This window comes from Lepidochelys kempii, chromosome 13 (genome assembly GCF_965140285.1).
Source record: "Lepidochelys kempii isolate rLepKem1 chromosome 13, rLepKem1.hap1, whole genome shotgun sequence".
NCBI classification, from domain to species: domain Eukaryota; kingdom Metazoa; phylum Chordata; order Testudines; family Cheloniidae; genus Lepidochelys; species Lepidochelys kempii.
Window position 1 is genome coordinate 26,620,971 of NC_136392.1, and position 13,521 is coordinate 26,634,491.

General features: G+C 48.1%; 1 protein-coding gene across 2 annotated transcripts in view; it reads right to left on the reverse strand.

The window, feature by feature from the left end:
- ITCH (itchy E3 ubiquitin protein ligase) overlaps positions 1–3,588 on the reverse strand; it is a 116,967-nt gene extending 113,379 nt beyond the window's left edge. The window contains exon 1 of one of the 2 annotated variants that reach the window (XM_073309885.2): positions 3,483–3,588. In XM_073309885.2, the coding sequence (XP_073165986.1) occupies positions 3,483–3,588 (106 nt within the window). The remainder of the gene's footprint in view (positions 1–3,482) is intronic. The other variant, XM_073309879.2, reaches the window with a different exon arrangement.
- Positions 3,589–13,521: the final 9,933 nt, after the last annotated feature.

Sequence of the window (13,521 nt, forward strand, 5' to 3'; positions counted from 1 at the left end):
ATATCAACACATCTCTGTGAAGCGTTTGTCGATTAACCATTGGATGAGTCAGAAGATGGAAAAAAAAACAAATGGATTTTGTAGGCCTCATGAGAAATGGATCATTTATTTTTGGAATTATTTTAGTTTAAACTTTCCTAGAAAATGGAATGGTAGATTTAAAACCGAAAGCAGACTCCTGACATATTTTAAAGCATGTAATTCTTAAACTACATTCAGTAATGCCTGTTATCCCATCTCTTCTTTTAAAACGTTGGGAAAGATGTCTAATCTCTAAAACAAGGAAATAAATCTCAATTCCCATGGCTGCTTAACCATGAACAATTAGAATATAAATACCTAAACAGGAGAGAAGAAAACAGAAACTATATTGCTTAACAGTTTTATTCATATAAATAATCTCCCCCCACTCTCCCTCCACCTTTAAACACTGTGATAACTGTTTAATCTGTAAGGAGCTTTCAAACTTAGTATTCAGAAGCCTCAGTTATTTTCCACTCCATCAGTTCAACTTCTTTCATACCTACTATACCATATCTTTGTTTAAAAGATGTAAGAAAAAATTCACTTTGAATCATAATGCAGATATTATTCTGATGATAACTTGGAAGTGAACTTATTCACAGAGACGGTTAAAACTGTCAAACTGCAACTAAGAACACAAACTAGAATGTGTTTGGCTCTTTTACAGCAGCACAAACCAATGTAACCACAATTAAGTCAGTAGAACAGCTCTCAACTTTCACAGCTGGAAGAGAGAGCATAACTTGATTGACTGCCTTCAAGCAATTTTTTAGTCTCACCCTCATGAGATCTGAACAGGAAGACGGAGCCAAGGTGGGACTTTATTCCTAAATTTCTAAGCCTGTTTTTCAAGTAGTGCAAACCAGCAGTGGTTCAATCTGCCTTAATTCCTTCATTACTTCTAGTCTGCCCTTTACATTTATTAGGCAAGATTACCCCCAGTAAAAGGGAAATGGAGGAAGATACGGAGTAATAAAGACTGGACAAAATAATGGGAAACACTCTAAGAAACAATCCAGTATTAGCCAAAGGAATGGAAAAGATGACCTAAAAGACCTTTCCCATCTCTAATTTCTTGGATTCAATAAAAGTTTGTTTCTGCTGAGAGGCTTTTGCCAATTCAAAGAGTAACGGATGTCTCTAACTATACCAAATTACAAGGTAGGCCCCTTATTCTACACCTATGCTACTTCTGCCTCTCACAATCTGGTGTTGTCTTTCCTATTTTAAATTATAGCTATCAAAACAAGCTAAATCCTGAAAAGCAGGTGGCAGAAAATTTCAGACCCAGTTAAATAATGACTCCCACATCATTTCAACCTTCCTCTCCCTATGTTTTGTTGTCACACAAGATCAGTGGTGCACATTTAGATACTGGAGGGTTAAGTAACAAAGACCCATCCATGTTTCCAGACTAAAAGTGAAGGCACCGATGCCGCCATTCTAGAATGACTTTACTTATTAAAGATACTACATTACTGTATAGTAATAACCACACACATTGCAGTTACACTCACTTATGCTTTAATGTTTTGGACCATTACTTTACAACACTACATTTTTTTTATAGGACAAAGCAAGTAAACGCGGGTTAGATTGCTGCAGCAAAAGAGGCTCTAGCAAGACTTACCAGGATAGAGTGGAGGCACTAGTAGTCAAAGATCTGGGGAAGGGGCTGAGCTAGAGGATTACTGAATTGAGAGGAATGAGTTGGAGGGAATAAATTATCAGTTCACGCAAGCCAAACACCTGGAGGGTCTCAATAAAATGGGCATCCTGTGGGAGAGAGGAACCTAGAAGAGGAGGGAAACCCCCCAGGGCTGGCAAATCATGAAGAACCACTCAGCAGTCTACGAACACCCCCAGGACAGGACTGTGCTATGTGGCCACAGGTCAGGGCACTGGCGTCTAGCAGCCAGAGGGGGCTGGTGGGTGAACAGGGAGAGGTCTGTGGTCAGAGCACTGGTCAGAGCCAGAGGAGGCTGGTTGTGGTTGGGGCTGTCGCCAGAGGTCAGGGCACTAGGGTTTAGCAGCTGGAGTGGCTGGTTGGAGACGGGGCTGTGGCCAGAGATCAGAGCACTGCGGTCTAGCACCCAGAGGGGGCTGGTCACAGGGGTGGCAAGACAGGGAGAGGGCTGTAGTCAAAGCACTGGATCTGGCAACCAGAGGGGGCTGGTTGGGGGCGGGCCTGTGGCCAGCGATCAGGGCTCTGGGGTCTGGCAGCCAGAGGGGGCTGGTTGGGGGTGGGCCTGTGGCCAGCGATCAGGGCTCTGGGGTCTGGCAGCCAGAGGGGGCTGGTGGGTGGACAGGGAGAGGACGGTGGTCAGAGCGCTGGCTCTGGTAGCCAGAGGGGGCTGTGGCCAGCGATCAGGGCTCTCTGGCAGCCAGAGGGGGCTGGTGGGTGGACAGGGAGAGGGCGGCGGTCAGAGCGCTGGCTCTGGTAGCCAGAGGGGGCTGTGGCCAGCGATCAGGGCTCTCTGGCAGCCAGAGGGGGCTGGTGGGTGGACAGGGAGAGGACGGTGGTCAGAGCACTGGCTCTGGTAGCCAGAGGGCGTTGTGGCCAGCGATCAGGGCTCTGGTAGCCAGAGGGGGCTGGTGGGTGGACAGGGAGAGGGCGGCGGTCAGAGCGCTGGCTCTGGTAGCCAGAGGGGGCTGTGGCCAGCGATCAGGGCTCTCTGGCAGCCAGAGGGGGCTGGTGGGTGGACAGGGAGAGGACGGTGGTCAGAGCACTGGCTCTGGTAGCCAGAGGGCGTTGTGGCCAGCGATCAGGGCTCTGGTAGCCAGAGGGGGCTGGTGGGTGGACAGGGAGAGGGCGGCGGTCAGAGCGCTGGCTCTGGTAGCCAGAGGGGGCTGTGGCCAGCGATCAGGGCTCTCTGGCAGCCAGAGGGGGCTGGTGGGTGGACAGGGAGAGGGCGGTGGTCAGAGCACTGGATCTGGTAGCCAGAGGGCGTTGTGGCCAGCGATCAGGGCTCTGGCAGCCAGAGGGGGCTGGTGGGTGGACAGGGAGAGGACGGTGGTCAGAGCACTGGCTCTGGTAGCCAGAGGGGGCTGTGGCCAGCGATCAGGGCTCTCTGGTAGCCAGAGGGGGCTGTGGCCAGCGATCAGGGCTCTCTGGTAGCCAGAGGGGGCTGGTTGGGGGCGGGCCTGTGGCCAGCGATCAGGGCTCTAGCAGCCAGAGGGGACTGGTCAGGACGGGGGAGGGGTTGTGACCAGACGTCCTGCGGGAAGCCGGTCTGGGGGCTGCCCCCACGGGGGCAAGGAGCGAAATGCCTCCCCCCTCCCCGACTGCACATGTTGTGACCCCCGGAGAGGGGGCGGCGGCTCCCCCGCGCCGGGCCAGGCCTGCCCCACCCCCGAGCCCCTCTCCGACGGCGGAGCCGACGCGCCACTTCGAGGGGAGACCGGGAGGGATACAGTCTCTTCTCCGCTGCCACCTCCCGCCGCGGTGGGCTCCTTACCGGTCAGGGCGGCGGTGCCAGCTCCCCAAGCCTTCCGCCAAGATGGCAGCCCGTCCGAGCCCAACCTCAGGCAGCGACTTCGCAAAGTCGGGCGGACAATCCGCATGCGCAGAGTCAGCGACGGCGGGGGGAGGTGGAGGCGGGCGAAAACTATAACTCCCAGCGTGCCCCGCGGGCCCTACGCATGCGCGTGGAGGGGACGGGGCGGCTCCTAGGCCGCGGCCTGGGCCTGGGCCCAGGCCCGTTGTAGGGGCGGGGGTGTTTCGCCTCTATGGGGATTTGGGCGTTGACTTGGCTCCCTCAGGGGGCGGGAAGGGGCTGAGCCGTGGGCACCCCCAGACAGAGATCCTGGGGGCCTCTATTTGGGCAGTGAGGGATCCTGGAGGAGGGGCTCTGTGTGGGCAGTGGGGACCCCCGGGCAGCGATTGTGGGGGGCTCTGTGTGGGTAGTGGGGACCCCCGGGCAGCGATTGTGGGGGGGCTCTGTGTGGGCAGTGGGGACCCCCGGACAGCGATTGTGGGGGGGGGGCTCTGTGTGGGCTGTGGGGACTCCCGGACAGCGATCCTGGGGGGGGCTCTGTGTGGGCAGTGGGGACCCCCGGGCAGCGATTATGGGGGGCTCTGTGTGGGCAGTGGGGACCCCCGGGCAGCGATTGTGGGGGGCTCTGTGTGGGCAGTGGGGACCCCCGGGCAGCGATTGTGGGGGGGCTCTGTGTGGGCAGTGGGGACCCCCGGGCAGCGATTGTGGGGGGGCTCTGTGTGGGCAGTGGGGACCCCCGGACAGCGATTGTGGGGGGGGGCTCTGTGTGGGCTGTGGGGACTCCCGGACAGCGATCCTGGGGGGGGCTCTGTGTGGGCAGTGGGGACCCCCGGGCAGCGATTATGGGGGGCTCTGTGTGGGCAGTGGGGACCCCCGGGCAGCGATTGTGTGGGGGCTCTGTGTGGGCAGTGGGGACCCCCGGGCAGCGATTGTGGGGGGGGGGCTCTGTGTGGGCTGTGGGGACTCCCGGACAGCGATCCTGGGGGGGCTCTGTGTGGGCAGTGGGGTCTTCAGAGATAGGAATCTGGTGGGAGGGGGCTATGGGCATGTTTAGAAGTGCTTTGAACACTTTTCATACGGAGAAGCTAGAGTATGGTTATTCTGTGAAAAGTGGAATTGAAGGATTCCATTTTTTATCTCTGAAGGCGCAATCCGTCTTCATAATGGCAAATCTCAAAGGAACGTGGCCTTCTTGCAAATCAAGTGCCATCTGGTTCGATTTTTGGCAAGGTGCTTAAGGTGGTCTCTATAACAATATATGTGCAGAATCTAGCTTGAATTGGGGCTTCTAGATGCTGCTGTAAACAATAATAAAAATAGTAAGATTGCATTAGAGATTTCAAGTGTGCTGCTCCAGCCAGCTCCAGTATAAAAATATAGCAGAACTGGGGACCTTAGATTGGAGCTAGAAACATAATGATACAGTTTCAAAAAGAGATTTCTGTTCTGCATAGATCTGTGTACCTCATTAGAAAGAATTAATAAAATGCATTTAGAGCCCTGAAGACTGAAGTCCTTTTCATCCACAGATCTGTTACAGAAGGAGGGAAGCAGGGCAGCCTTCCCAAACACTGCCTACTGTACCACAACCTTCCCCTGGAGAAGTGAGTTGTCTCTATGGCTATGCCTACACTCACATTCCCCGCACTGTGTTAGATCCAGCGGGAGCATTGCTGACGTTTAGACTGTGTTGTCTAATTCTGTTTGGAGCACAGTAGTTAAAACACTGATGGACTGACTGCATTACTGCTGCCCATGGAGGTGCACCATTGGTAGTGCAATCATGGAAAATTTTAAGACAGCTGAGAGTGTAAACAAGGCAGAAGAGTGAGAGAATAGTTCAGTCTCCAAAATGGTATGATCAATCCTGGACTTCTGCTAAGAGCACCAACAAGACTGTCAATTAAAAGTACAGTAGAATCCTTTTTTATGAACTAATTGGAGAGTGAGGAATTCATAAAATCAAACAGTTCATAAAACTGAACATCTCAAAATTACAGTAAGTACTGTGCATAAGTTGCAGTATGGTGACGACATTGCTTTTTTCTTGTCCTTCAGACCACTACAAAGCAATTTCCAATGCACTGACGGTATCAGAACATGAAGGGATGTTGACTTTTTCTTCATCAACATCACTTTCATTATGTGATTTCCTCCCCCTTCCTACCCCCCCATAAGGAAAAATGGTTTGTATAACTGGTCATTCATAATATCGGTGTTTTTTAAAATTGAGGTTCTGCTGTAATATATTGCATGTTCATCCACTGATCTCCAAGCACTTCACAAAAGTGGGTAAGGATCATCCCCATTTTAACCGATGCATGGAGAGGTTGAATAACATATTCAAGATCACACAGCAAGTCATTGGCAGAGTTGGAAACAGCATCCTGGTCTCCTGACTCCTTGACCTTTGTTAAGGTATTTTTGTTGTTTGTTATGTGTACTAGCGTAGGTCGTAAGGGCTTGTCTACGCTTACGGGCAGATTGGCACTGCTGCAATCAATGCAGAGAGTGTCGATTTAGTAGGTCTGGTGAAGACATGCTAAATCGATGGGAGAGTACTCTCTCATCGATTTGTGTACTCCACCTCCCCGAGAAGCATAAGGGAAGTAGATGGGAGAGCGTAGCCACTGCAGTAAGTGGATCTAACTATGTCAACTTCAGTTATGTTATTCACATAACTGAAGTTGCATAAATTAGATTGATTTACCATGGTAGTGTAGACCAGCCCTGAGAGGGCCAATCATGAACCAAGACCCTATTGTGCTAGCTGCTGTACAAACATAGAACAAAAAGATGGTCCCTGCTCCAAAGAGACCACTGCAGACGTCTGGTTATGGAAGCAGTTTTCCTAATAGGGACAGTTGTCTACTTGGGCATTGGACTAGGAACCCCAACCAAATATCACATAAGCTCCTGAGTAGTCATCAGATCTTACCTATTTTCAGTTACTGCTGATTTAGTCTAAATATGAAATAGCAACTTAGCACTTTCACGTGCTTTCAGACTTTGGAAAGTTGCTGATGAATAGGAATAGTAATATTTGTATTTCCACTACATTTTTCATCTGAGGATTTCAAAGCACTTTATTAACATTTATTAAGTAAGTCTTACAGCTTCTCTGTTAGGTAGATAATTATTATGGCAACTGATTAACATTTTACTATTGCCCTTGTGATTTTGAATTTTGTATTTGTAATAACAGAATTTCTTATGTGCCATTCTTTCTGTGTCCGAACACACTCAATTTGTCCCTGAAGATGGAATAATGCTATCCCACAAGGAAGTGGGTGAATGCTAATTGTTAATTATCATTTGAAATCCTGTTTGGCTACTCAGGATCTAGATATCAGTAGGCACAGATACTTGGCTTCCGAATGGTTGGAAAGTACTAACAAAGACTTCAAGGGACATAAGAGACTATCATTTCCAGGAGAATCAATGGGGGCGAAACTAACACATGAGTAAAAAGAAAAGGAGTACTTGTGGCACCTTAGAGACTAAAAAATACAGACTAACACGGCTGCTACTCTGAAACCTAACACGAGTTGTTATTTTGTATGGCAATTGAGCACTACTGTGTTGTTGAACTGCTCCCCAATGCATAATCAGAATGTGGGGAAGGAAATGACACCACCAAGAAAGGTATGTATTTTAAACAGAAAGACACTGTGTATTTTGGGAATATTGTTTCTCACCTCCCTGCACAGGAAGTTGAGCATTATTTTTCTCCATATGAAATGGGACCTAAAAACATCATCACTGCTCTGCTGAGGCCTCTTTAGAGACAAATTAGGTCAGAAAGAGAGTGCATGCAGTTACAGTGATCTGCTGAGACATGTTCTCTGTTCTGTAGCTGAGCATTTGTACAGTAGATTCTCTTAGGAACCTTAGCAGTACAGCATGGCCAGAATTCTCAAACCTGCATGTCTAAATATATGCATTTTAACCTTAGGGAGGTAGTAATTGTAGGGTCAGGAGCATGGAGAGATGTCAAGCCAGAGCCTGAGCAACTGCAGCAGCACCAGCTAGCTAGAAGGGGAAGAGGGTACCTTTACTGACATTTATGAAAGCATCAGGCTGTGCATAGAGCTAGTTCACATTTTTCAGGGTTTTTGTTGTTGTTGTTATTGTTGGGTTTTTTTGGCAGAAAAATGACCTTTTCTGGAATTAGAAATTTTTGCCAAAAAAAAATTTCCAAATTTTTTCAATTTTGTTGACAAAAGTGGCAAATAAAAAATTGTCAGTTTTTTGGTTTCTTTCCCTCTCACTTTCTCCCTCTGTCCCCTCTTCTGACCCCCTTTTCAGGGGAGAAATAAGGGAAGGGCAGGAGAAAAAACTCAACATGTTTGATAAAAATGTTTATAAAAACTTTGCAAAATGGAAAACTTTTCCTTTTCTAAATTTGTCGAATGAAAATAACTGATTTAAAAAATAATTTTTTTTTTTATTTTCAACCTGCTCTGCCTGAATTTGGTAAGGAGGAGGGAGCAGATGACAAATGAGCTCTAGGCTCAAGAAGTTTGAGAATCACTGACTTGCAAGGCAAATGGAAAGCCAGGGTGATGGGGCATTGCTGAAGAATGGTAAGTTATTGAACCTCACAGCACAGCGATCACAAATGTTACACAAACTAAATCTGTGAAAGCTTTGCTGCCTGATAACTGTGGAGGCTTACGGGAGATGAGTCTCAGGCCAGAAGACATGGTCATAGCATGGAAACCATCAGCATCTCTGGCTAATTGATAAGGTTGCTGGTATCCTGAGCAAAGAAATTGAGGGCTGAATGAGCAAAGGAGATGAAACAACTCGTTCCCACTTTGGAGATGCTTCTTTCTGGTCAAACTGGAGGCAAGTTGGTGTGAAGGAGCTTCCAGTCTGTCTGTGTGGTCAGAGGGCTTCACACTACAAGGCTGTGAATCCAGCACCTTTATCCACCAATACATTTACTCTTTATATTGCTTAAAAGGACATAGACAGACGAGTTGGGACTGTCAAAGAAGCCTAAGGGACTGGAGCACCCAAATCCCCTTGAACTTCAATTCAGGATCATTTGCCTATCTCCATTAGGCCCCTTTGAAAATTTCAGCAGACAGTGAGACGTGCTTTAGAAATGCAGATGGTGTGGAAGGAGGGAGACTTTATCTCATTTTAAAAAAAGAAAAGGAGTACTTCTGGCACCTTAGAGACTAACCAATTTATTTGAGTATAAGCTTTCGTGAGCTACAGCTCACTTCATTGGATGCAGCTGTAGCTCACAAAAGCTTATGTTCAAATAAATTTGTTAATCTCTAAGGTGGCACAAGTCCTCCTTTTCTTTTTGCGAATACAGACTAACACAGCTGCTACTCTGAAACCTCTCTCATTTTAGACCTCTATTGATTTCTGCCCTAGGCAAGCCTGCAGTTCCCTGGTTTGTTTTGCTGTAAATGATCTACATCCAAAAGGCTAAATCATCCAGTTAAGTTCCGGGAAACGATGCAAAATATATCAACTTTGATTTAAAAAAAAAAAAATTAAGATTGAAAGTGTGTTTCACTGGAGTCCAGTTAACACCTAAACTCTCAATATAGATCAGGCTCCTATGAGCTACGGCAGAGGTGGGCAAACTTTTTGGTCCGAGGGCTACATCTGGGTGGGGAAATTGCATGCAGGGCCATGACTGTAGGGCTGGGGCAGGGGGCTGGGGTGTGGAATGCAGGAAGGGGCTCAGGGCATGGGGTTGGGGCAGAGGAGGGGTGCAGGGTGTATGAGGGGGCTCAGGGCAAGGGGTTGGGGTGTGGCAGGGAGCTCGGGGCAGGGGGCTGGGGTCCAGCAAGGTTGTGGGGTGTGGTAGGGGGTTGGGGTGCAGGCAGGGGGCTCAGGGCAGGGAGTTGGGGTGCGGGCTCCGGCCTGGTGCCGCTTACCTGCAGTGGCTCCGGGGTGCGCAGTGGTGTGCACCGGGACCAGGCCAGGCTCCCTGCCTGCCTGCCCTGGCCCCGTGCCGCTCCTGGAAGTGGCCGGCACCACATCCCTGCGGCCCTTGGGGGTTGGGGGGAGGCGGCAGAGGGCTCCGCGCGCTGCCCTTGCCTGTGGATACCTCCCCTGAAGCTCCCATTGGCTGCAGTTCCCTGGCAATCCTTCGGGCCGTAGTTTGCCCACCCATGAGCTACGGTAACACAATTAATAAATAATAATTTCAAATTCTGAACAAATATTCTTCACCTTTTAAAAACCTGAAGTATTAGACTGTCTGGAAATGAACACTTCAGGGATCCAACCATTCCGAAAGCCTTAAAACCCTGCACAATTTGCTCTCCGTATCCAACCTTAACTTCATTCTGGGGCAGCAATTGGTTCTACAGCAAATACGTTGGATACCGAATCACAGAGTTAAGACAGTACTGATGCCAGGAAACAGTGAGCTGTTATATTTGTCCCAGCACCTGCCCTTAACATACCAGATGCGGTGCTCACAGTTTACCAGATTGGATTAGGGAAAAACCCATATTGAGCTAAACTTGCGACCCCAGGTTCAATCCTCATCTTCATTGAGCTCATGCTTGGCACAGCTGTGAGCAGAGATGGTTCTAAGCAACCTTTAAACCTCCACAGAACCTGGGGCTGGCTAGGAACCAAACCAACCCCTGGTGCAAGAGGGCTGCTCTAATTTACAGAGGTTAGACCAGAGCCTAGTTGAATGCCTTTGCTGAGGATCCCACATTGGTTTGAATGAGCCCTTATACTAGTTCCATTGACTCCAGCAGAGAATTCTCTTCTGGTTCTTTTTTCAGAGTAGCAGCCGTGTAAGTCTGTATCCGCAAAAAGAAAAGGAGGACTTGTGGCACCTTAGAGACTAACCAATTTATTTGAGCATAAGCTTTCGTGAGCTACAGCTCACTTCATCGGATGCTTGTTTCACTAGCTGGAAGTCCCTAGACATGAGAATGAATCACTTGAGGATATGCAACAAAAAGCCAGCCATTTTTTAATCCTTGGATCACCTCTGCTACTTGTATCAGGCAGTGGCATAAAAGAGAAAGTGACAAGTGTTTTGAGCATAGAGGCTCTTATCTAAATTGGAGACAGTTCCTCTCTTACAAGGTCTTTGAAACAAAGGTTACCTCTGCCCTCTGTTGGGGAGTTACTAATAGGAAGCAGCAGCTACTCAGAAACACACACACACACAATCAGAATCCGGTGGAATGGGGATCTGTGGTATAGAGAAGTCCTGATTAGATGGGCTGTGGTGAAATCCAGCTTCAATTACGTTTGGCAACAGGTTTGTACCTAATTTAACATCGAGGGACAACTGTTACTTTTAGTTACACCATTGTAAATGTAGACTAACACCAATGAAACTGATGAAAGTGCTGCAGATTAGCGTCAGTGTAACTGGGAGCAGAGTTTGGTTACTTATGTTATTTATATTGAAAAACCTAAAAGACCCAGTCAGGACTGGAGCCCCATTGTGAGGATGCTGTGCAAACTCATACAAGCTCCAGTTCCTGGAAGATAAGCAACATATGAAGGATATTGGAGATGGTTATATTCAAAATATGAACTGTTACATTAAATACTTTTGTGAATACAGTATCATGTGCACATAATACATTACATACCAAAGCACTGTGTTAAAAGAACATTAAGATTGCAAAGTCAAGTACTTATAAGTTAGGAAATGCCAGAACTAAGGTGCTTGTGCAACACAAATTCGGCTCCTTTGTGTGTATGCATTATAATAGTCTTTAATCAGCTGATCAGACACTAGTATTCCCAGAGAACCCCTGCCTCATTCAGTGCAAAGGATGGACAGTTGTCACTGAATGGGTAGCTATTCAATATTTCCTTTTATCCTCATTATTTAGTGTGTGTCCACTGGATAAAAGGAAATGTTGCATATGTAACCCTTCTGCCCGTCAGAGTTGGCAGCAACAAGGGCCGGGTTCAATATCTAGGGGATCCATTCCAATAACACAATGCAAACCGGCTCGAGCCCCCACCCAGTGACCTGGGACAAATATATACCACCCCCGCTGGGCGCCTCCAAGAGGCAATACTTCCCCTCTCGCAAGCACATAGTCTGAGTGTAGCAAAAGCCTTTTAATAACAGAGAGAAACAATGTGGCATTATGTTTGGGAAACACCACCAACAGGATTCATAACACAACCTGTCAAGGTTCCTCCTCCACTCTGAACTCTAGGGTACAGATGTGGGGACCTGCATGAAAAACCTCCTAAGCTTATCTTTACCAGCTTAGGTCAAAACTTCCCCAAGGTACAAAATATTCCACCCATTGTCCTTGGACTGGCCGCTACCACCACCAAATTAATACTGGTTACTGGGGAAGAGCTGTTTGGACGCGTCCTTCCCCCCCAAAATACTTCCCAAAACCTTGCACCCCACTTCCTGGACAAGGTTTGGTAAAAAGCCTCACCAATTTGCCTAGGTGACTACAGACCCAGACCCTTGGATCTTAAGAACAATGAACAATCCTCCCAACACTTGCACCCCCCCCCCTTTCCTGGGAAATGTTGGATAAAAAGCCTCACCAATTTGCATAGGTGACCACAGACCCAAACCCTTGGATCTGAGAACAATGAAAAAGCATTCAGTTTTTTACAAGAAGACTTTTAATAAAAAATAGAAGTAAATAGAAATAAAGAAATCCCCCCTGTAAAATCAGGATGGTAGATATCTTACAGGGTAATTAGATTCAAAAACATAGAGAACCCCTCTAGGCAAAACCTTAAGTTACAAAAAAGATACACAGACAGAAATAGTTATTCTATTCAGCACAATTCTTTTCTCAGCCATTTAAAGAAATCATAATCTAACACATACCTAGCTAGATTACTTACTAAAAGTTCTAAGACTCCATTCCTGGTCTATCCCCGGTAAAGACCAGCATATAGACAGACACAGACCCTTTGTTTCTCTCCCTCCTCCCAGCTTTTGAAAGTATCTTGTCTCCTCATTGGTCATTTTGGTCAGGTGCCAGCGAGGTTACCTTTAGCTTCTTAACCCTTTACAGGTGAGAGGAGCTTTCCCCTGGCCAGGAGGGATTTCAAAGGGGTTTACCCTTCCCTTTATATTTATGAGACAACTCATGAGCAAAAAACCCACCCCAAGCAAATTGGGGCATGCCCCTTTCCCTTTGGTTCTTGAGTCCAGCAACCCCAAATCACCCAAAGTCCCAAAAGTCCAATGCCCCAAAAGTCTCTGTCCCTGGTCAGGGCAGCCCCAGAGTTCGAAAGTTTATCTGCGGAGCTTTACTTCCCAACCTGGGTGGAAATGGGACGGGGGTAAGAGGCACCTTACATGATCTGAAGCTGACCGCCCCATAGCTCCATAGCAGCGCTCCGCTCCGCCAGCCACCCCACGAACTCCTTCGCTCAGCTGCGCTCCGCTCCGCCAGCCGCCTCACGAACTCCTTCGCTCAGCTCCACGGACCACAAGCAGCTCCTGCCATCCACAAACTGCTCCACCAGCCAACCCGCCAACTGCTCCACAATATATCTTCAGGCTCCCCCACTACTTAACACAACACTCAATGATTTCAGCTCTTAGGTGAATTCAGCTTGTAGTAGGGCAAGCCCCAGTGCTGGTGTACTATCAGCCCAAAGTGAGCTCAGCAGCCTATAACTAGACTTCTAATGAAATCAAAATTAGCTCTGATACTCTACAGTGGAGAGAGGAGGAAGCACAATTAGCATGTAAGGCCCTCACCAAGGGGCCCATACCACCAAGTATTACTACTTGTCCCCAGCCTCTCTCTATTCACACAGTTTTGGAACCCATGACCCTTGCCTAGCGAGTGCTACTTAGTTGATGGTGAGTCCCTCCATCATAACAAAAGGCCACGTACAGTTCCAAGCACAGTTCCCGTAATCAGGGTAATAACAATTTATTCTTCCTGCCCCAATAACAGAGACACTGGGGATCCCACAGCAGCCAAAGTGACCATTTGGGCAGCTATGGCCTCATTCTAGGCGGGGTGGGTGTGCCTATGCAAATGAG